This window comes from Hyperolius riggenbachi, chromosome 7 (assembly GCF_040937935.1).
Source record: "Hyperolius riggenbachi isolate aHypRig1 chromosome 7, aHypRig1.pri, whole genome shotgun sequence".
In the NCBI taxonomy this organism is placed as follows: Eukaryota; Metazoa; Chordata; class Amphibia; order Anura; family Hyperoliidae; genus Hyperolius; species Hyperolius riggenbachi.
This window is the reverse complement of record NC_090652.1, coordinates 74,539,275-74,564,028: the sequence shown is the minus strand read 5'-3', so window position 1 is coordinate 74,564,028 and position 24,754 is coordinate 74,539,275. Positions and strand designations below refer to the sequence as shown.

The following is a 24,754-nucleotide window of genomic DNA, read 5'->3' as shown; positions in this document are numbered from 1 at the left end:
CAGTTCTCGAAGCTGCGGGCAAAGGAGGACGGCGGCGTGGGAGCGATCCAAACGGATGGGGCTGGAGGAAGCCCCAGATATGTATAAATCGTTTTCCTTTTGTTAGCTCTGAATCCCGTTAAAGGACTGAAGTGAGAAGAACATGGAGGCTGCAATATTTATTTATTTTTAAACAATACCAGTTGCCTGGCAGCCCTGCTGATCTATTTGACTGCAAAAGTGTTTGAATATCACCAGAAACAAGCATGCAGCAAATCTTTCCCAATTTGACAATAATGTCAGAAACATCTGATCTGCTGCATGCTTGTTCAGGGTCTATGTCTAAAAGTATTACAGGCAGAGGATCATCAGGACAGCCAGTCAACTGGCATTGTTTAAAAGGAAATAAATATGGCAGCCTTCATATCCCTCTCATTACAGTTGTCCTTTAACAGTGAAAGAATAGAAAAAATGAGTGTACTTTACATTACATATAACTATACATAATGATTACCTTTACATTATAGCACAGTACATAATATAATCATACTATTGTAATAAAAGTTTTTGTTTATAGCAAATATGCTATTTCTATACATTCTATGCTCCTCGGGTTTTCTCGGACAAAACACAGACAGGCGGCCATTTTGGTGAAGCCCGAAGCTCTGTTATGATGGAGGACCTGAAAGACAGCAAACTTCCATCATTACTTTGCCTTGATCTACATGAAAATGGTTGCTGCTTTGCCTATCGTGACGTCACTGCGCATCTGGGACGCAGTACGTCGTGCGTGGAAGGCGGGGCTTGAAGAGAAAGGGAAAAGACCGGAGACCGGGGACGGGTCTGGGGAAGGCAGAGAGCGGCCTTGAGACTCCGAGTCATATCCAGGGGGCGCCGCCACCGAGGAGCAGCCCAATACCGGCCTGCACAGGGGGGGCTGGAGCCAACCAAGCGGCCAGCGGGGAGAGCAGTCTGCCCATCCCCCCCATCACACTGGGGTGACCCAGATACCCTCCCCACATTACACTGGGGCGACCCAGATATTACCCCTTCCCCCATTATACCGGACTGACGCGGATCTGACCCTTGACCACTATTGTGCTGGAGCGGACCAGATCTTACCACTTCCCCCATTATACTCGGGTAACTCAGATCTTACCCCTCCCTCTGTCATACTGAGGTGACCCAGATCTTACCCCTCAGCCCCTTATACTGGGGTGATCCAGATCATACCCTTCACCCCCTTATTTTACAGGGGTGAACCAGACCTCTTCCTCTGTCCTACACTGAGCTATACAGAGAAGGGCCTCCAAAAATACCCAGCCCTTCATCCATTGCATTTAGGACCTTCAAATCCTTCAGTGAACTATACTGAGGAACCCTAAATCGAGAAACCCCAAATCCTGGTCTTACTCTTAAATTATACTGTTGAGACCTAAATCCTTCCATCCCTCCTGAATATTCACAGGAGCTGCTAGTCCCTTTTCCTAATTATACTGAGGTGCCTCATATCCTTATTTTCCCCTGAATTATACTGAGGTGCCCCAAATCCATCCTTCCCCCTAAATTACACAGAGGTGCACAAAATTCTTTGACAGATCCCTTTTCCCCAAATTATACTGCTGAGCCCCACATCCTTTATTCCCCCTTAAATTATTATAAGGAACCCCAAGTTTTTCACTACTCCCTAAATTATTCTGGGGAACTCTAAATCCCAATGAGAGGTTTTCATTGCTCAGAATAACACTTAGCAGCCCCAAATCCTTCCTTCTCCTGAATTATACTGAGGTGCTGAGGTCCTGCCCTCACCCCTTTACACATCCTCAGCTTGTCCCTACAGAGGACTCAAATGATTGTTTAGACTCAACCTTCCAATATACTGTGGAATCTCCATATCTCAGCCTTGAGTTCTACTGTGAGCCCCAAATCTTCTTCTTTATTCCACAGTCTTAAATTTTGCCTTGCCCCTTAAAAAAATCTCCTGACATTGTATCGAGGAGCGTCAAATACTTTCCTCTATTGTACACCCCTAGCATGAGCCACAGGGCACCACTAAATATACTTAGCTGCACCATTGAATTGAGGAGCCCCAAATCCTTCCTGTCCAGTCTTATACAAAGGAGACTCGTATCTTACAATTCCCATACCTCCATCAGTGAAGACACCCTAAATACTTTCTTTGCCCCCAACCCAACTGGTGAACCTAAACTTGCATCACCCCTCACTTAAGATACCGTGTATAACCAACCACCATATCTTCTCCAGAACCCCACCCCCTTTAACCTCCTAATTTGACTAGGCACCCCTAAACACGTATTATCCTAATTAACATTCCTTCATTGTAGCTTCTGGCATTTGCTTTATCCCACATACTAATAGAACACCCTTTATATAGGTACTTTACTAGCTACAAAGTGTTTGAGGTCCTGACTGACCTTAGTGAGGAGTTCACAGATAATTCTTAGCTGTACTGGAGAGGTAGGTCTGGTATAGGAATATATTAACGGGACTTCTTACTGCTGATTGCTCCCACCCTGGGAGACTGATTCATTGTACTGTAACCACAGTAGAGCTGAGGATCAAGAGAATTACATGTTCCCCTCTCCCTCTCTGCTGGTCTTCCACCTTGTGCTGGGGTAACATCTGGTGTCCTCACAGACTTTGGGGTTAAAATAAATAGCCTATTTCCGTATGTGGGATCTTGTTCTGCTCTTACAGCACTTTAGGGGAGTTTTACTTGTGTCTCTGTTTATCAGACAGACTGCTTCCTGTTGCTGAGATCCGTTTACCTAGCCCTCACTGGTAGGCTGGTTTTTGAACTGATTTGTTGCTGCTCTGGGGTCATTTGTCTTTTCTTCAGTCAGGTGGCTCTCTTGCCACCATCTCAGGGTCTCTTTCGAAATCTCAGGTTTATACAACCTCTAGCTCCCTCTTCTCAGGGGTAACATTAGCACCTGACAAGCCTATGTGATGTGCTCTTGTCTATTTACCTGTTGGCTCCATTTTCTTTGACCAGTCACAGTTGGGTATCTTGCAATCCTTTCTATCTTCCAGTACTGTGAACTTTTTGATTGGAAATTGGGCTGCCACTCGTTTTTACCCTTGTTGGCCTCACACGTTGGATGTAGTTGTCTGCTGGTTGTCCGACAGATATGCTTTACCCTGGGGGATAGAATAAAAGAAGTAAATGGAGGTTCCTCCCCATATTCCTAGAGCCCATTCTGGGCCTCGTCTACCACGCAGACGTTCCAAAGCCCAAAGAGATCGCCATAGAGGACCTTCCCCTTCCAATTCACTATCTTCCAGCCCGGAGCCAGTAATCTGGCCTCGACCTCAGCGCAAGAAGAAGAGGCGGAAGCGTGGGGAGGAGAGTTTAGTACTGCGAGAGGAGGACCTGATTGATGGATTCTGTATCAGCAGCTATGGCACCTTGGAGGCCATGCAGGTAAGAAAAGACCTCTTCGGAGAGAGAGGAAATCAGGGAGGGCAATTAAATAATCAAATCTATTTATCTCTATATGGAAAAGGCATTTCAGGTTGGACACGTTTCTATGAAATTTAGGAGCCAGTTTCTCCAACCCAGTAGCCAGCAGGAGAATATTAGGAGGTGCTCCCTTGACAACGGTTATAGAGAAATTCAGAAATGCCATCATTTCTTAACGTCTCTATAACCATTTTCAAGGGAGCACCTCCTAATATGCTGAATGTAGTGTGGCCTGTTGTGATGCTTGTCATATGGGGCTTTAAATCTCCTACCATCTGGAGTTTGAGCCTACTGTAATGTAAAAAACCCATGAAGGCTTTGTTCACACTGCAAGACGCAATCGCTTAGCGACTGTGATTCTTGGCGATTTTTTTAAGGTATATACTTTTTTTGCACATTCCTGCAATCTGAATTATATCAAAAAATGCAGCATGCCACGCATCAGGTGATGATGGGCAGATTCGACCAAGAGACAAATCTTTCTCTGATAGAGATTTGTCGGCTGCCCATAGACCACAAGTTTTCAGCAAAATCTCTCGGGAATCTGCCTAGTCTGCTGCTGTTCCCTAGTGTATAAATGTGCATGTATGTGTGCATTTATACATCACCTGTCCTGTGTCACAGTGCCCATCTGTCTTCCAGATCCACTGCTTTTCCATTAGCCCTATACCTGCCGCTGAGTCGCTGATGTGTGTGTGAGCCACACCGGTGGCGTGTATAGGGCTAATGGAAGAGCGGGGAATTGGTAGATGGACGGGCACCGTGACTCAGGCCAGGTAATGTATAAACGCACACATTCATGCACATTTATACACTAGGGAACAACGGCGGACTAGGCCGATTCCTGAGAGATTTCATGCTGAAAACGATCGGCAATTGGCCTGCGGTCTATGCAGGGTGGAGGAGTCTGAGCAATCAGTCGGTGGTTTCATAAACGTCGAAGTTGGATGGGTTTTGTCCTGACTCCACAGCCCTGGGTCTATGGGCAGCTGACATCTTTCTCTGACCGCATCTGATCGGAGAGAGATTTGTCTCTTGGTCGAGCCTGCCCATTATCGCCTGATGTGAGGCTACCTTTACTGTCTCCTGGATTTCATTTTAATTTGTGAAGTGCACCATAAGAAGACACAGGGACAACCACATGGGTAAATATCAGGAGATGAAGGTGTGTACACACATTATGTTTTGATAGGCCAATGACTGGTCAATTATACCATTTCCATGTACACGCCCTAAAAATTGGACTCTTATCTAAATAATTATGCCAGACTTCTGAGTAACACTATTATCCAGTGAAGCCAACCATCAAGGCAAACCATTATATACAGTCTGTTTCTGGTCTCCATGTAATTACTGTCCTTGTGGCCTATCATTAGTAGATGATCCACTCACTTCCTGCCTGACACCATTTGCTGCTGACTTTTCTCCTTTAGAAACGATCCGACTGGAGACCTGTACTGCTGGGTTCACTTCAGAGCTTAAAAGCACAGTAAAGAAATGTTTCCTGTTCGGGACTGTCATTGCTACCAGCCACTTCCTGCCCAAGACTTTCATTATCAGTCACATCCATCATGAAGTTGGGAATGTTATCGGTCAGTGTCCCAGATGGTTATTGCTACTGGCCACTTTCTGCACCAGACTGCCTTTGCTACTAGCCACTCCCTGCCCCTTATGGTTATTGGTAACGGCCACTTCCAGCCACAGACTGTCACCTCCATCATCAGTCTGTAATTGCTGTGGTCACTGTCTTTTCCAAGACTGCCATTGCTTCTGGCAATTTCCTGCCCCAGGCGGCCAGTGCAGCCAGCCAGCCACTTCCTGCCCCAGGCGGCCAGTGCAGCCAGCCAGCCACTTCCTGCCCCAGGCGGCCAGTGCAGCCAGCCAGCCACTTCCTGCCCCAGGTGGCCAGTGCAGCCAGCCAGCCACTTCCTGCCCCAGGCGGCCAGTGCAGCCAGCCAGCCACTTCCTGCCCCAGGCGGCCAGTGCAGCCAGCCAGCCAGCCACTTCCTGCCCCAGGCGGCCAGTGCAGCCAGCCAGCCACTTCCTGCCCCAGGCGGCCAGTGCAGCCAGCCAGCCAGCCACTTCCTGCCCCAGGCGGCCAGTGCAGCCAGCCAGCCACTTCCTGCCCCAGGCGGCCAGTGCAGCCAGCCAGCCACTTCCTGCCCCAGGCGGCCAGTGCAGCCAGCCAGCCACTTCCTGCCCCAGGCGGCCAGTGCAGCCAGCCAGCCACTTCCTGCCCCAGGCGGCCAGTGCAGCCAGCCAGCCACTTCCTGCCCCAGGCGGCCAGTGCAGCCAGCCAGCCAGCCACTTCCTGCCCCAGGCGGCCAGTGCAGCCAGCCAGCCACTTCCTGCCCCAGGCGGCCAGTGCAGCCAGCCAGCCACTTCCTGCCCCAGGCGGCCAGTGCAGCCAGCCACTTCCTGCCCCAGGCGGCCAGCCAGCCACTTCCTGCCCCAGGCGGCCAGCCAGCCAGCCAGCCACTTCCTGCCCCAGGCGGCTAGCCAGCCAGCCACTTCCTGCCCCAGGCGGCCAGTGCAGCCAGCCAGCCAGCCACTTTCTGCCCCAGGCGGCCAGTGCAGCCAGCCAGCCACTTTCTGCCCCAGGCGGCCAGTGCAGCCAGCCAGCCACTTTCTGCCCCAGGCGGCCAGTGCAGCCAGCCAGCCACTTTCTGCCCCAGGCGGCCAGTGCAGCCAGCCAGCCACTTTCTGCCCCAGGCGGCCAGTGCAGCCAGCCAGCCACTTTCTGCCCCAGGCGGCCAGTGCAGCCAGCCAGTCAGCCACTTCCTGCCCCAGGCGGCCAGTGCAGTCAGCCACTTTCTGCCCCAGGCGGCCAGTGCAGTCAGCCAGTCAGCCACTTTCTGCCCCAGGCGGCCAGTGCAGCCAGCCAGTCAGCCACTTTCTGCCCCAGGCAGCCAGTGCAGCCAGCCAGTCAGCCACTTTCTGCCCCAGCCAGCCAGCCACTTCCTGCCCCAGACCATCATTGCTTTTTGCCAGTGTCTGCCCCAGACAGTCATTATCATCCACTTCCTACCGCAAACTGTCATTTGTATTGCCCATTTTATACCTCAGCCTGTCATTTCTGTCAGTTACTTCCTTCCTCAAGACTGTCATTGCTTCTGGCCACTTTCTGTTCCAGATTGTGTGCTATATGCTGCCTAAATCACTTCGTGAACCAGACTGTCATTGTTCTAGGATACTTTCTGTCCCAGAGTATCATTGTTCCCAGTCACTTTCTGCCCCAGAGTATCATTGTTCCCAGTCACTTCCTGCCCCTGCCTGTCAGCACTGTTGGCCACTTCCTGCCCCTGCCTGTCAGCGCTGTTGGCCACTTCCTGCCCCTGCCTGTCAGCGCAGTTGGCCACTTCCTGCCCCTGCCTGTCAGCGCAGTTGGCCGCTTCCTGCCCCTGCCTGTCAGCGCAGTTGGCCGCTTCCTGCCCCTGCCTGTCAGCGCAGTTGGCCGCTTCCTGCCCCTGCCTGTCAGCGCAGTTGGCCGCTTCCTGCCCCTGCCTGTCAGCGCAGTTGGCCGCTTCCTGCCCCTGCCTGTCAGCGCTGTTGGCCGCTTCCTGCCCCTGCCTGTCAGCGCTGTTGGCCGCTTCCTGCCCCTGCCTGTCAGCGCTGTTGGCCGCTTCCTGCCCCTGCCTGTCAGCGCTGTTGGCCGCTTCCTGCCCCCTGCCCGTCAGTGCTGCTGCCCCAGACTGTCTTTTCTATTGGTTACCAATAGGACCTTTGTTTTGAGTGCGACACCCAAATGGAGTTGGGTTTATAGCTCTCCTCCTGCCTTCAATGGTTGGTTGTCCCCTTTGCAACCTTCCTTTGTGAGTACCACAATATCTTTTTACTTTTATCAACCAATTTGTGACCTATTGCACCATATGGGCTATTAGAGAAAGTAGTTGGCCGTGTAGATTCTGGCAGTAGATAAGGTAGTCCTCCTTTTGTGTCCTACCTGATCATGCACCTCCATTACTGTGAACCCATGCTATGCATTTGAGTGAACCTGACTTGCCTAATCTCCATGCTCCATCCAGAGACTGACTAAGCATTACCTTGTACTCATACTGTGGTGCGTGATCTGGTCTTGTATTGCTGTATTGCCACATTGCTGTATGTCACCCCTAAATATTGTCTGTAATCTAAACTAATGTCCAGCGCTGCATAATATGTTGGTGCTTTATAAATACAATAAATAAATAGTCACACTAGCCTGGGATTGGTTCTGCTTTCCAGGGTTGACTGCTAAGAAATACTCTGGGAATGGACATTTGTGATGGGTTTCCATGAATTCTCTCCCAGGCTATGGCTTTTCCATTTGATACAATACTGTATCTGGTTGCCTCTCTTGTAATCCTATACTGTCTGCCCCTCATATTCTTCTACACAGTTGATCATAATTGGGTAGAGGATAAAGTTGTGATTTAGTAAAGGCGTTATAGTACAGATTTCATATATTGGAGTAATGGATGAATCCTGTAGGTTATGAAAAGGGAACTGGAGCAAGGGGAGCCCAATCGAGCCTAGCAGGTTAATATTTTGTATCTGAGAAATCACATGCATAAGATACTCACAAAGCAGGGTTGCAACTGAACTGCAACCGCCTTGAAAGCATGTGAGCAAGTACCGTCTCCACTCAGCATTGGTCATAGAAGAAGGTCGCTCTCCAAAAAGTTTACTATATCCAGAGGTTTACTTTATCAGAGATTCTACTGTATTGTTTTCATTACATCCTGAAATTTTGATGCTCCCACTGTATCTTCCCCCACATCTGGCCCTCCAGCCTCTCCCCCACCCCCCACATCTGGCCCTCCAGCCTCTTCCCCCCACCCCCCACAACTGGCCCTCCAGCCTCTTCCCCCACAACTGGCCCTCCAGCCTCTTCCCCCACAACTGGCCCTCCAGCCTCTTCCCCCACAACTGGCCCTCCAGCCTCTTCCCCCACAACTGGCCCTCCAGCCTCTTCCCCCACAACTGGCCCTCCAGCCTCTTCCCCCACAACTGGCCCTCCAGCCTCTTCCCCCACATCTGGCCCTCCAGCCTCTTCCCCCACATCTGGCCCTCCAGCCTCTTCCGCCCACATCTGGCCCTCCAGCCTCTTCCGCCCACATCTGGCCCTCCAGCCTCTCCGCCCACATCTGGCCCTCCAGCCTCTCCGCCCACATCTGGCCCTCCAGCCTCTCCGCCCACATCTGGCCCTCCATCTGAAGGGATATGGAGTTGGCCATATTTATTTCCTTTTAAACAATGCAGATTGCCTGGCTGTCCTGCTGATCCTCTGCCTCTAATACTTGTAGCCATAGACCCTGAACAAGCATGTAGCAGATCAAATGTTTCTGACAAAAATGTCATGATTTTCCACATGCTTGTTTCAAGTGTGTGAATCGCACACTACTGAAGCCAAAGATCAGCTGGTCTGCCACAAAGCAGGTACAATTTGACCACTTACTGCACCTTGTGCAGTATAGCTACGTCCTGGGAAACTTCAACTGAAGTCCCAGCGACCTAGATACTTGTCTATTGCGGTGGTTGGCTGCCGCTCGCTCCAGCGTGAGTACTTGTCACTGCCAGTTAGTGGAAAGATCAGATGCAGTTCTAATTCATTGATCTAAGTCCTCGAGTCCATGATCGCTGGCATCAATGATGTGCCTGCCGCCATTGTAACTAAGGAAGTAACACCTCCACGCATTACTCCGTTTGCGTACTGTTAGTACGCACTGGAAAGGAATGCGCGAGGACCTCTTGTGGCCAAATAGTAAAATTACACCCACGCACATTTATTTTAATAAAAAGACCCACACTTATATTTAAAATTAACTCATTCCCTCCCCCATACTCCCATAGTACCCAAATAATTTTTTGCATAAAAAAAAAAAAGTTTAGTCCCTAAGGTGTGTCTCTATTTATTTTTTTTATTTTGTCAAGAGGGTATATTACTGTTTTGTTTTTTTAATTATCGGCTTGTAATTAATTATAGTCGCAAAATAAAAAAAAATACACATTTATTTCCATATAAAATTTTTGCGCCATACATTGTACATACATTGGAAATATTTTTAAAAGTTGCAATAACCGGGACAAATGGGCAAATAAAATATGTGGCTTTTATCCACTGTAGAATGTTTATTTTAAAACTATAATGGTCAAAAACTGAGAAACTATTTTTTTTTTCATAATTTTTTTTATTTTTTTTTATTCCCATTAAAATGCATTTAGATTAAAATAATTATTGGCCTAATGTGCTACCCCCCAAAAAAGCCTAATTGGTTGTGAAAAAAACAAGATGGAGATTATTTTTGATGTGATAAGTAGTGATCCAGTTTAGCTCATAATACCCATAGTTCTATGTCCAGACCGTTCCACTGAAAGGATTGATTCCTTTTATACCTTCTGCAGAGAGATGTCACCAGAGATCCAGCCCCTTTGGAGGAGACGTACAAGCAGCGCCCCCCGGGGAAGAGGAAGAGAAGTGACGGAGCCAGTTCAGAAGATCCTGGAGTCAGTGAGAACCATAGAGATGAGCGCACGCACAAAGGCCAGGTATGTGCCAGGCTTTAACTCATGGATTGCCAGTCTCTGATGAGGGCTGTAGTCCTTGTGTGGTCAGTCATGGCCAACTCTCCATCAGTCAGTGTCTTTGCAGAACAGAAGATCTCTGTCCTGCTATAACATGAGGCTAGCCCATAAACGTGGAGCAGGCCTACTATTAGATGGGATATGCTTTATTCCTATCCATGCAGCAGTGATCTACCATCTACAACAGTGATCTGCAAACTTGGCTTTCCAGCTGTTAAACTACAAGTCCCACAATGCATGAGTCTGTCAGCCACAGTCATGATTCATAAAGGCACATGCATTGAGGGACTTGGCTTTCCAGCTGTTACGGACCTACAAGTTTACAGATCACTGATCTACAACATTGCATACAGCTGTGGAGCTGCGTGGGCAGGGTAATTTGGGAGATGGTGTGCTTGTGGGTCGATAAAGTTCCCAGCATACTAGATCCATAGTTGATATCATGCGGCTGCTGTACATATGCTATATACTTGGTAGACTCTATCATAAAAGGGGCACATTTTTCCCATAAATCCCTGGAGTTATCACTACAGAGGCCAGGAGCCACTCATGCAGAGTACTTAAAAAATTAAAGCTGGCGTCTATACTCTTAAAGGGGCACTGTGGCGAAAAATAGTAAAATTTTAATTATGTGCAAACATACAAATAAGAAGTACGTTTTTTTCCAGAGTAAAATGAGCCATAATTTACTTTTCTCCTATGTCACTGTCACTTACAGTAGGTAGTAGAAATCTGACAGAAGCGACAGGTTTTTGACTAGTCCATCTCTTCACAGGGCATTCTTAGCAAGGCTTTTATTCTTTATAAAGATATTCCATAAAAAGGATTTAAATAATGATGCTGGCCAGCTTCCCTGCTCACTACACTGTTTTTTGGCAGTTGGACAGAGCAACTGCCATTCACTAAGTGCTTTTGAAAATAAATAAATCCCTGAGATTACCCCTTGAAGACATGGTTTAGTCCAAAACATGTCACTTCAGTCAGATTTCTACTGCCTACTGTAAGTGACAGCAACATAGGAGAAAAGTAATTTATAGCTCATTTTACTCTGCAAAAAAGTACTTCTTATTTGTATATGTTTGCACATATTTTAAATTTTTACAAATTTTCGCCATAGTGCTCCTTTATGTTTCGCCTGTAATAGTTGTCAGTGGAGCTGATTTATAAAACAACACTTTTTGCCTCTGAATTCTTTATTAACCCTTTCTAATCCCTTTTCCCAATCAACCATATCCAGCTTCCCCCAGCAGCACCAAATTTTTTTTCCTTCCTGGATGCCAGGGGGGTGGGGGTTGAGGTTTACGTGGGTTATCGGGAAAAGGATTGGCAGCGATGGCCAGGAGGCCCTATATCCAGTATTGGGGGGGCCGAGTCAGCACTAGCTCACTCATTGTTGCTCTATCCTCTTGCCACCCTTTTATTTATGATTTAGTACTGTATGTGGTACCCTTTATTTATGGCTTAGTACTGTATGTGATGCCCTGTGTTTATGGTTTAGTACTGTATGTGATGCCCTGTATTTATGGTTTAGTACTGTATGTGATGCCCTGTGTTTATGGTTTAGTACTGTATGTGATGCCCTGTGTTTATGGTTTAGTACTGTATGTGATGCCCTGTATTTATGGTTTAGTACTGTATGTGATACCCTGTATTTATGGTTTAGTACTGTATGTGGTGCCCTGTATTTATGGTTTAGTACTGTATGTGATACCCTGTATTTATGGTTTAGTACTGTATGTGGTGCCCTGTATTTATGGTTGAGTACTGTATGTGGTACCCTGTATTTATGGTTTAGTACTGTGTGTGGTACCCTGTATTTATGGTTTAGTACTGTGTGTGGTACCCTGTATTTATGGTTTAGTACTGTGTGTGGTACCCTGTATTTATGGTTTAGTACTGTATGTGATGCCCTGTATTTATGGTTGAGTACTGTGTGATGCCTTTTATTTATGGTTGAGTACTGAGTGTGATGCCCTGTATTTATGGTTTAGTACTGTATGTGATACCCTGTATTTATGGTTTAGTACTGTATGTGGTGCCCTGTATTTATGGTTTAGTACTGTATGTGATGCCCTGTATTTATGGTTTAGTACTGTATGTGGTGCCCTGTATTTATGGTTGAGTACTGTATGTGGTACCCTGTATTTATGGTTTAGTACTGTGTGTGGTACCCTGTATTTATGGTTTAGTACTGTGTGTGGTACCCTGTATTTATGGTTTAGTACTGTGTGTGGTACCCTGTATTTATGGTTTAGTACTGTATGTGATGCCCTGTATTTATGGTTGAGTACTGTGTGATGCCTTTTATTTATGGTTTAGTACTGAGTGTGATGCCCTGTATTTATGGTTTAGTACTGTATGTGATGCCCTTTATTTATGATGTAGTACTGTATGTGATGCCCTTTATTTATGGTTGAGTACTGTATGTGATGCCCTGTATTTATGGTTGAGTACTGTATGTGATGCCCTGTATTTATGGTTGAGTACTGTATGTGATGCCCTGTATTTTCGCTATTGGTGATTGGCTGAGTCAGGAGCTTGTCCTCCATTCATCAGGCTCCTGAGAGATCAGATTGCCAGCATCACGCACTCAGGACTTTCTTCTGAGCTGTGTTGTCTTTTCACTTTCATGTGTCTGCACTGCAAGTTCCATGTTGTTTTTCATCACTAGAGGAAGGAAGTGGACGAGAATAATCCATTTGCTAATGTTCTACAGGGAATTGGTTATAACTGCTCTCTCTAGTGCTAGTATTTCATATCATAGGCAGCTTTTCAGTGTAGCGATTTCTTGGCAGATCTTACACTAAGATATTGATTATACTGTGTGTGTGCTGCTGTGCAGTAGTGTATGTGATACCGTGTGTGTGTGCGCCTCTGCCAGTGATACTATACTGTCACCTGTCTGTATGTACTGCTGTTCAATGGTGTGCGTCAGTGTTACCAGGTTGTTACTTGTGTGTGCTGTTCTGCAGTGGTGGGTGTGTGGCAGTGATTCCCGGCCTTTACATCCAGTGGGTTGCAAAAGTATTCGGCCCCCTTGAAGTTTTCCACATTTTGTCACATTACTGCCACAAACATGAATCAATTTTATTGAAATTCCACATGAAAGACCAATACAAAGTGGTGTACACGTGATAAGTGGATCGGAAATCATACATCATTTCAAACATCTTTTACAAATCAATAACTGAAAAGTGGGGTGTGCATAATTATTCGGCCCCCTAAGTCAATACTTCGTAGAACCACCTTTTGCTACAATTACAGCTGCCAGTCTTTTAGGGTATGTCTCTACCAGCTTTGCACATCTAGAGACTGAAATCCTTGCCCATTCTTCTTTGCAAAACAGCTCCAGCTCAGTCAGATTAGATGGACAGCGTTTGTGAACAGCAGTTTTCAGATCTTGCCACAGATTCTCGAATGGATTTAGATCTGGACTTTGACTGGTCCATTCTAACACATAGGTATGTTTTGTTTTAAACCATTCCATTGTTGCCCTGGCTTTGCTTAGGGTCATTCTCCTGCTGGAAGGTGAACCTCCGCCCCAGTCTCAAGTCTTTTGCAGTCTCCAAGAGGTTTTCTTCCAAGTTTGCCCTGTATTTGGCTCCATCCATCTTCCCATCAACTCTGACCAGCTTCCCTGTCCCTGCTGAAGAGATGCACCCCCCGAGCATGATGCTGCCACCACCATATTTGACAGTGGGGATGGTGTGTTCAGAGTGATGTGCAGTGTTAGTTTTCCGCCACACAGCGTTTTGCACTTTGGCCAAAAAGTTCAATTTTGGTCTCATCTGACCAGAGCACCTTCTTCTACATGGTTGCTGTGTCCCCCACATGGCTTGTGGCAAACTGCAAACGGGACTTCTTATGCTTTCTGTATGCAATGCCTTTCTTCTTGCCACTCTTCCATAAAGGCCAACTTTGTCCATGGGACAACTATTAGTCATGCACTGTACAGAGTCTCCCACCTGAGCTGTAGATCTCTGCAGCTCGTCCAGAGTCACCATGGGCCTCTTGACTGCATTTCTGATCAGCGCTCTCCTTGTTCGGCCTGTGAGTTTAGGTGGATGGCCTTGTCTTGGTAGGTTTACAGTTGTGCCATACACCTTCCATTTCTGAATGATCGCTTGAACAGTGCTCCGTGGGATGTTCAAGGCTTTGGAAATCTTTTTGTAGCCTAAGCCTGCTTTAAATTTCTCAATAACTTTATCCCTGACCTTTCTGGTGTGTTCTTTGGACTTCACGGTGTTGTTGCTCCCAATATTATCTTAGTCAACCTCTGAGGCCCTCACAGAGCAGCTGTATTTGTACTGACATTAGATTACACACAGGTGCACTCTATTTAGTCATTAGCACTCATCAGGCAATGTCTATAGGCAACTGACTGCACTCAGATCAAAGGGGGCCGAATAATTATGCACACACCACCTTGCAGTTATTGATTTGTAAAAAATGTTTGGAATCATGTATGATTTTCGTTCCACTTCTCATGTGTACACCACTTTGTGTTGGTCTTTCATGTGGGATTCCAATAAAATTGATTCATGTTTGTGGCAGTAATATGACAAAATGTGGAAAACTTCAAGGGGGCCGAATACTTTTGCAACCCACTGTATGTGTGTAGCAGTGATACCAGGTTACCAGTCCACGTGTGTGTGTGTGTGTGTGTGTGTGTGTGTGTGTGTGTTTCTCTAGATGTCTGTTCCAGCAGTACCATGCTGTTACGTGTGTGTGTGTGTGTGTAGTGTTCTCCCCAGGCTCTTTTAGCCGGGTTCTCCGTCCAGCTAGTTGTGGTGAGCACCCGGCTGTCATCGGCTCACCTTTTCCTATGCTGAAAGCAGAGTTGCGCACAGAAGCACCAAGCCTGCATTATCTCATCACGCCCCACCCAGCTAATTTTTCATGCCACCCGGCTGGAAAAAATTTCTGGGGAGAACACGTGTGTGTGTGTGTGTGTGTGTGTGTGTGTGTGTGTATGCTAGTAATACCAGGCTGTGGTGTGTGTGAGTGGCAGTGATGCCCAGCTGTTACCTATGTGTATCAGTAATACCACGTTAATATCTGTCTGCTCTTAATGTGCCCATACATCAAGTGACGTATGGGCAGATCGACCAAGTGCCAGATCTCTCTCTCTCTCTCTCTCTCTGATCAAATCTGAATGGAGAGAGATCTATTTGCCTTTCCCATACACTGCAGGCTAATTCCCGATCAAATTCATGTTAAAATCGATCCGGAATTGGCCTTGTGATGCCGGCCAAACACTGCAGCAGCACCCCGCGGCCCCCGCCACCGGTGTGCTATGTGCCCCCTAGTGCCAAGTACAGTATACATTACCTGTCCATATCCGCTGCTGGCTCCGCCACATACACATGCCTTACATGGTTGCCGGAGTAACATGGGTGTGTTTGACGGCAGCCATGTGGATGTGTGTATGGGCGGAGCCAGTGGCATACACAGACAGGCATGTATAGTGCCTGGTTGAGGGGGAGAATACATTGATCATTAGAGGGGACAGCATCACTGGGTTTCGGCGCTCGTCCCCATATCGCCTGCCGTTATGGACGCACACCCGACCGACCATGACGGCCTGACATTATGCAGCATGTCCAGTCAACCTGCTCGGCCCGATATCGGTTGCATCGTCATTCAGGCATGTACTCGTCAGCACTGATTTTCATCCGATACGATATTATCGAATCGGATGGTCAATCGGCTGCCAAGTCGCTAGTGTATGGGTACCTTTACCTTTCAGTGTGCTCTTCTGTGTGTGGGTAGCAGTGATACCAGGTTGTGTGTGTGTGTGTGTGTGTGTGTGTGTGTGTGTGTAGCAGTGATAAGACGTTTTCTGCCTGCCTATTTTACTCTGCATAGGTGCACCTCTTTAGCCCCATGCACACGCTCAACAGCAATCTTTTATGTAGCACAATTATCAAACAACTTTTGTTGTGAAACAAGTTGAACAACCAAAAAATTGACGTCTTATCAGCTGTGTAAACAATAGCAAGCAATTTTTTTTGGGTTGTTCAACTTGTTTCACAACAAACATTGTTTGATAATTGCGCTACATAAAAGACGGCTGTTGAGCGTGTGTAAGGGGCTTTAGTGTATGCTGCTCTTCCATGGTGTTTGTATAGCAGTGATACCTGTCTGTGCGCTGCTCTGCAGTGATGTGAGTTGTGTGACACTGATTTAAATGTTTTAATCATTTGCTTTTGTTACTGTGCAGTGATGTGTACCACAGTTGTATCACTGGCCCACACATTGCTAGACAGCAGTACACACACAGGTGACAGCCTGGTATCACTCGTATGGTGTGTACTAGTAATACTGTGACAACTCGTTGTACTATGCCACAGCTGCCATACAGGTCTCAACTACTTGAGGCTTTTGGAGGTAAATCCACTGTGAGCTCCGTAAACATTTAAGATTGGTTGGTGTGCCCATGCATGATACAACCTCGATTGTATGTACATTTGGTAAAATAGTTATCAATTACACATGGAAAATCGAGGGAATTTTACTGCCACCACTCTCCAGATTGGAACAAGGCGAAGAAACCTCGGAACTAGCTCCCTAAGGCCTGGTCCACACTAGGTCCGGAAATGTATTCGTGGCTCCGTTTTTTAAAACCTGATTAAAACCGGAGCCACGGATAGCAATATTAAAAATAGCAGCTGTCCTCACCCAAACAAAAAAACAGATCCGTCTGCGTTTGCAGGGACCTGTTTTTAAAACCGGAACGAAAGGTCCGGGTCTGCTGCATTTTCACGCAAAGGATCTGGATCCTGATACACGGAGGGGTAATGGCAGGCAATAGGAAAACAGATCCCCCTCTACACAGGCAGATTTGGACACAAATGGTTCCGTGTCTGTGTCGCAGCCTGTGGAGAGAGAGAGAGGGGGCCGCCATGCTGGAGGGGTATAGCAGGCAGGACAGGGTGGCAGTGGTTGGCGGGGAGGGGGGACGCCCCCCACCTCACTTGGGTCCCCCATCCCTGCTAACCCCTCCCAGCTAGTTTGCGCAAAAGTAATTAAGATGTTTGTATGCGGGGAGCTTACCTACTCTCTACTTCCTCCTCTCGCCACGTCACTGCCTGCAATGCCACCCGCCGAAGTATAGAGGTCAGCATTGCAGGTAGTGATGCAGCAAGCGAAGGAAGTAAGCTCGCCGCATAAAACATTTTAATTACTTTTGCGCAAACTAGCTGGAGGGGGTAGCGGGTACGGGGGACCCAGGTGAGGGGTGGTGTCTACCCGCTGACCACTGCCATCTCTGTCTTGCCTGCTATACCCATCCAACATGGCGGCCCCCTCTCTCCCACAGGCTGGGCATACGTTTCCATGGACTGGAAACGTATGCTACAAAAAAGGCATTTTTAGGAAAAACTGGGAGGAGAAAAAAAAAAAGTTTAAAAAAACGGATCTGTTTAAAACTGATCCGATCTGCAACAGACCTAGTGTGGACCTAGCCTAATAGGATACATTCTTAATTGCAACCTAACTTGCCAAAATAAGGCAATGCGGTAGTCTGTGTGTCTTCTGAGGATGGAGTTCTATCACAGATCAGCATAATCGGGTAACAAGGGCAAAACTGGAACAATTAAATTGTTTTATTGTAAAAACTATACACACAAATATACATTGGAGCTGGTAATTAATATATCTGGCAACTGAACAGATTGTTTGGATAGAATAAGTACGATTTGAGAAATGGGGTAGAATGTCTGGAAGTTCAAAATACCGTGTTTGGCTGAGTGCAATAAGCGATAGTCTTGTGCTGAACTAATCCAAAATGGGGATCTGCCCAGTGTCCTGCTGGCCTGTCGATTGATGGAATTCGACGACAGATGATAGACAAAGGACAAAGAGATCTAAGTGTAACAAACTATTAAAGGACAACTGAAGTGAGAAAAATATGGACGCTGCTATACATTTCCTTTTAAACAATACCAGTTGTCTGGCAACCCTGCCAATCAATTTGGCTGCAGTAGTGTCTGAATCACACCAGAAACAAGCATGCAGCTAATCCAGTTAGATTGGACAATAATGTCAAACACCTGATCTGCTGCATGCTTGTTCAGGGGCTATGGCTACAAGTATTAGAGGCAGAGGATCAGATGGGTTGCCAGGCAACTGATATTGCTTAAAAGGAAATAAATATGGCAGCCTCCATATCCCTCTCACTTCAGCTGTCCTTTAAAGACCCTGAAGGGAGGTGTTGACATAAGAGCTGATGCCTTCCCTGAAGGAGATGTTCCAACCCTCTTACAGAGTGTGTGTGTGTGTGTGTGTGTGTGTGTGTGTGTGTGTGTGTGTGTATCTGTGTCAGTGATACTAGACTATGTACGGTAGGCATTTTTCTGGCTCCTGTTACCTGATAGAAATGAATGTGATGAGTCACCCTGTGAATGTCTCTTCCTTGTGACAGAAGCGGCGCTGTTTGGGTTTGGCTTCCCCGGAGGATTGCGCAAGACATTCTGGCTCAGAGCACATAGGCGGTCAGGTGAGATATTTGTATTTTCATCTCTTTTCATCTCCCCTATTGTCACCTTCATAGTGGTTGAGTCACACCTCATTGTTTCTTACAGGACTGCCCACACTGTTGCCTGGACGCTGGCTACATTGTGAGTACATTATTTATCCTGTTTTCTGCCCAATCTTCTCTATTTCACTTATGTCTGATGATTTACTGCAATACTTCCCATGTAGAGACTTTGAGAAGCTGGTCATTGGCAGTCCTAAAGACCTAGGCAGAAGTTGGGTCATCCTGGACCCCTGTATTGGTTAATAGGCATGGCCGAACTTGGCAAAAGCATTTGCAGAAATTCGCGGCAAGCTACATTGACTTTAATGGCTGGTGAATATCAAAAACCTTAAGGGCATCTCTTCAGCCAGAATTTCTTTGAAAAAGGTGTACTAAAACCTGGACAGAGGCATGGCGGATAAAGATCAAGGGCCAAAAATCACAAATGTTTTCTAGATTTTTTTCAAATTGAGGTCTTTATAATGGCTGTGGTATTTTCATGCCTAACAATTATGTGCAGCCACTGTCTGAGATGTTTGAAAAAATGTTGTAGTTATCTGCATAAATATTTTAAATTGCAGCCACAGTATGTGAGGCCTGAAAAACTAGGCAATTACCTGCCAAATAAATATTTGAATTTCAACCTCTGAGACAGAAGACTTAAAAATTGTGCAATTACCTGCTGAGTATTTGGATTTCAGCCTCTTTATGAGACAGATGCCAGAAGTGGCATACGCCAGGGTAGTAGTAATAATTTGTTTGAGTAAATCCAAAGCCAGGACAAAATCGCTTACTGGGTGCCGGGGTGCAGGATAGTTGTGCCCTTGGCCAGGTCAGATGATAATAATCCTAACATTTGTGTAGTGCTTTTCTCCTGTTTGACTCAAAGCGCTCGAGCTGCAGCCACGAAGGGCTCAAGGGGCCACCCTGCAGTGTTAGGAAGTCTTGCCCAAGGATTCTTACTGAATAGGTACTGACCCTGTCTGGGATTAGAACCCGGGGCTCACATGTTAAAGGCAGAGCCCTTAATCAGTACACTAGTCAGCCACACATCTGAGTGAGGCGTGGAGTAACTGGCATGTGCCAGTGTAATAAAATTATTTATTTTTTTTAGGTAAAGCCAATGGAAGTAGTACCAAATGACATAGTGGGTGCCGTGGTGGTGCAGGATTGCTCTGCCCAGGGCGGACACAAGGCCTGAAGTAATATTCGTATTTTATGTCAGTGTTTTAACCCTCTCTTATCCACGCCTCATTCCTTTTTATGAATATTAACCTCTTGCCGACCGTGTCACACCGACGGGCGTGGCCGTGGCGGCAGCCCCAGGACCGCCTAACGCTGATTGGCGTAAAGTCCTGGGGCTCTGTTTTGCAGGAGATCGCGCGCAGGCTGCTTGGGGGGCGGAGCTCCGCCCCGCCTTCAGTCTCAGCGCGGCTATTGCCGCTTGGGAGACTGTTAGACGGCGTGATCGCCGTCTATTTACACTGTGCAGCGCTGCACTGGGGACAGCCGTGTGACACGGCTGTCCCCCTGGGGGACAAGAGAGCGATCGGCTCTCATAGGCAGAAGCCTATGACAGCTGATCGCCGTAATTGGCCGGCTGTGGGGAGGGAGGGAGGGGGGTTTTAAAGAAACAGGTTTATTTATTTATTTATTTATTTTTTAAACCACGAACAATAATATTTATTTAAAAAATAAACATGGGGGGGAGCGATCAGACCCCACCAACAGAGAGCTCTGTTGGTGGGGAGAAAAGGGGGGGGGGATCACTTGTGTGCTGTGTTTGGTGGCCCTGCAGCTTGGCCTTAAAGCTGCAGTGGCCAATTTTACTAAAAATGGCCTGGTCACTAGGGGGGTTTAGCCCTGCAATCCTCAAGAGGTTAAGTAATAGAGACTGCTGTGTGACTTCGGATAGGACACTTGACGCATGGCAAGCCAAGCAAATTGTGACAGCTTGGGCCACAGATCAAGCCTGCACACCGACGTCCAGAGGTTCCTTGCTCCTAAGAGTGTCCACGATGATCGTTAACCGAAGGTAGTCGGATCTCTTTTGGTCAAGGCGTTCCCTGAGGGTGGATCCAGAAGCACCCTGTTGAGGCATTGTTTAGAAAAAGGACCTCATAGCGGACATGATTGCCTCAGCAGCAGTTTGTCCTGTTCTTGAGGGCAGGGGAGTGTTACTGTTGGCACATCTTTAACTGTTAAAAGAAACCTGAGTTGGCCTCCTCCCGAAAAAAAAAAATGCCTGGGCTTCCTCCAGCCCCCTTCAGGCCGATATCTTCCTCGCCGGCCTCAGTTCTCCGATAGCCGGCCCGGTAAGTCCCGTAGTCTCCGATAGCCGGCCCGGTAAGTCCCTAGCTGGTGAACTGCGAGTAACAGAGCACCGTGGGTGGGTGTGGCTTTTATAGGGGGCGTGTTGTGGCCTGGGTGGTGATCATGCCCACCTGTCTTCATGGTGACAGGTCAAAAAATGTCACTATGGAAAAGCATAGGGCAGGCTTCACACTACTCTTAAGCGCACGAGTAGTGGCCGTTCGCTGGCGACAGTGTTCGTCCATCCCTACTGGTTAATAATGTCAGAGATGCTCATAAGCACACACCATTTTTGTGACTGGTATGCAGAGGTCTGTATTACTGACAGCCAGCAGTGCAGTTGCATCAGCAGAGGTGTGCATGATGTGGCCAGTCCTGAGGTTGAGTTTAAAGAGGAATTATTTGTACATTGTAGCTGCAGATTTTATTATGCAATAGTATGACTAGCATGGGCATGTGGCCTGTTTCTTGCCTGTGATGTTGTCTTGGTGTTTTTCTTTCAGTGCGATGCAGAAAGCAGCTGCGATGAGCAGGTAGGTGGCCTTGTCAGGTCCCAGTTACAGTTTGGATTTTTTTTTTTTGTAGCCTTCCCTGTTGTAACTTGGTTTCTGTTGTCTTGTAGGTTTCTCACGATGACCTGGCTCTATCGTTCACCATATCTACAAGTTCAGGTAGGAGTTCCTTCTATGTTCTCTACAACTTCCAGTGTGCTGTAGTGGCTAATGCCTATGACAGCCGATTCATACTGATTGGCTCTCCAGGGGGAGGGAAGGAAGGTGGGAGGGTAAATAATAAGAAAACCCTTTTTTTATTATAAAAAAAAATTAATAATATTAATAAAAACCTAACTAAACATTGCAGTAGGAATCTGATGCCACCAACAGAGCGTGGCAAGAAAAGGAGACTTTCTTAATTTCGCTGCTAAGTTGTACGGTCCTGCTATAAGCTGTTAAATATACTCTGTAACAAATTTTTGAGCCTTATTTCTTCTGTCCTATAAGTTCCTATTACTGTTCTAATGTGGTCTGTCTTACTGCAGCCTTGCCTACTTGCACTGTCTCTGTAATAAATCGTATCTCCTTTCCTCTGACCTGTCTGTTGGGCTGAGGCTGGAATGTGTGGAATGTGCAGCACTGCTTGTCATTGGCAGAAGCTTTACACACCCCCTCCAAGCTATGCATGAGTCACATAGTAAGCTAGTTCTCAGCCTATGATACTCTGGTTAGAAGCCAGTCTTTTGTTTGTATACACAGCCTAAAACTGTTAATTACAAACCAGGATTGCAGCAGGGAGGGAGTGGCAGAAACAGCACAGAGGGGCCCAGGAGAACAATAAGGAATAGAATGGTATGCTTTTTATTGTAAGAATTTTAGAGTACAGATTCTCTTTAAAGCTGCAGTGGCCTGAATAGTAAAAACTAGCCTGTTCACTAGGGGGTGTAAGCCTGTGGTCCTCAACTGGTTAAAGTGAACTCGAGATGAAAATAAACTGATGGGATAATTATATTTATCCTCCTACTCCTAAATATGACTGTTTAAAGTATACCATGGTTTTCTTTAACCACTTTGCATCCAGACCCTGCTCCCCCCTTATGGAGCAGAGCAGTTTTGACAGTTTAGCGATGTCCTTATTTAATCAGAATTAACTTTATCCCTACTTATGACACAGAAATGAAATTGTTTTTTTTCCACGACAAACTAGGCTTTCATTGTATGCCATTTTTTTCCCCTCGAACAATTTTGTTTTCTATGAATTTGAACTAGGAAAAAAAATAGAAAAAACACATTTCTCAGTTTTATTAATTGCAGTTTAAAATTACAAAGTGCTACTGTCGGAAAAAATACAAATTTTGTTATTCTTTTGGCTTTTCTTACTGCTTATCACAAAACTTAGATTATGTTCCTGTCACAATTTATGGTGAAGATATTTGATTCTGAAATAATGCTACAGTGTGTATTTTTCACTATGAACTGAGAAAATAAAAGTATTTTTAATGGCAAAAATCAATCTTCGCTCAGGAAACGTATATTCCCTTTCACCAATTAGTGCTGCATCAGATAGTGCCAGAAATGTGCACAGGAGCAATGCCCAATCCTGCACGGCACTGTTTCTGCTACAAGACGTATATCTACTGACTCGTGGCTTAGATTAAGTCACAGAGGATGTAGATATACTGTAGTGGTGGATAAAGTGGTTAATATTTAAAGTGTACCCGAGATGAAGCAACCTGCTTTAAAGAGACTCTGTAACATTAAAAAGATCCCCTGGGGGGTACTCACCTCGGGTGGGGGAACCCCCCGGATCCTAATGAGGCTTCCCACGCCGTCCTCCATCCGTCAGGGGTCTCGCCGCAGCCCTCCGAACAGCCGGCGACTGTGCCGACTGTCAGTTCAATATTTACCTTTGCTGGCTCCAGCGGGGGCGCTGTGGCGGCTTTCCGTTCCGAACTACACGGAAATACCCAATCTCATTCGGGTCCGCTCTACTGCGCAGGCGCAGGAAACTTGCGCCTGCGCAGTAGAGCAGATCCGACGGCGATCGGGTATTTCCGTGTAGTTCGGAGCCGTCAGAGCGCCTGCGCAGGAGCCAGGAAGGTAAATATTGACGTCACCGCTGCCCGGACTCCACGGAGGGCTGCAGCGAGACCCCTGACGGATGGAGGACGGCGTGGGAAGCCTCATTAGGATCCGGAGGCTTCCCCCACCCGAGGTGAGTACCCCCCAGGGGATCTTTTCATGTTACAGATCCTCTTTAAAGCAGTAGGATCAGCCATACTATTCCAGGGAAAAAAACACACATATAAGTAGATAAATACTTGATATACTTACATAACACATGTATTGTACTGTCCACGTTTTGATTTCAGTGAATGTTATATAGTAAATAACGAGAATTCTGTTCCTGGTGGGGGCCATGTCTTTTGCCCACAGTAAAGGCTAACTCGTGATGTCATTTCTGACCTTTACTTTTTTTCTTGTCTCCTCCAATCACTGAGTCACCTCAGCCTTGCTTGTAAACACAAGTGAGTAGGGGATTAGGTTTCAGATAAGCAGCAGACGGGGAAATAAAGGGAAGAGGAGGAATATATTATAGATAAAAAGAACCCCCAGCATGCAATTCTTTGGCACCGACTGCTAAAGAGCCAGTGCTCCTTAAGTATGTGATAACTCCAAATCATAACAGCAGAAAACGTTTTGAAAGTTTTGAATGCAGGATTAGCATCTTTATCACTTAATACACTCAGACCAGTTGCTGTTGAAATTTGATTTTTATGGTGACGATACCGCTTTAATTAATACTATATACTAGTAGGAACATGAGAACAGACACTTACTTACAGGTTTACTTTAATTATTTCAATGGGGGGTAACTTTTGCAAATCTATATTGTGGCTAACCGCAGTCTTTTAACCTGTGTAACTGCAAATGGATTAAGTTCATGTACGCTCTACCGCCCACCAATCACTCCAGTCAGTGCAGGATCTGGTAAGCCAAGCCAGTTTCAATGCACAACAGGAGGATCCGCAAACCAGGCCGGATGATGGAAAAGGCTGAAAAATGTATTGAAAAAAATTCCACATTACAGTGCAATAAAATCGCAGGATCAGCTGACGCATATCGGGCCTACAATCTGCCCTTAATCATAGCTTCAAATGATTAAGGGCAGCTTGTAGGCCCAATACGCGTCAGCTGATCCTGGGATTTTATTGCACTATAATGTGGAATTTTTTTCAATACATTTTTCAGCCTTTTCCATCATCCGGCCTGGTTTGCGGATACTTCTTCTGTTGTAACCTGCGTAACTGACTCTGGGAGAAATAAGGCTCTGAGTTAAGTTCCAAAAATATGTTATTTATCCTATATTACATAGGAGCTATCACTTCTGCTGTTGTC

General features: G+C 46.5%; 1 protein-coding gene across 2 annotated transcripts in view; it reads left to right on the top strand.

The window, feature by feature from the left end:
- The first annotated feature begins 775 nt into the window (after nucleotides 1–775).
- Nucleotides 776–24,754, top strand: part of FBRS (fibrosin) — a 53,842-nt gene continuing 29,863 nt past the window's right edge. For both annotated transcript variants that reach the window (XM_068244130.1, XM_068244129.1), the window contains exons 1-6: nucleotides 776–3,424; nucleotides 9,848–9,991; nucleotides 18,453–18,527; nucleotides 18,613–18,648; nucleotides 21,365–21,394; nucleotides 21,484–21,532. In XM_068244130.1, the coding sequence (XP_068100231.1) occupies nucleotides 3,167–3,424; nucleotides 9,848–9,991; nucleotides 18,453–18,527; nucleotides 18,613–18,648; nucleotides 21,365–21,394; nucleotides 21,484–21,532 (592 nt within the window). In that variant the 5' untranslated portion in view covers nucleotides 776–3,166. The remainder of the gene's footprint in view (nucleotides 3,425–9,847; nucleotides 9,992–18,452; nucleotides 18,528–18,612; nucleotides 18,649–21,364; nucleotides 21,395–21,483; nucleotides 21,533–24,754) is intronic.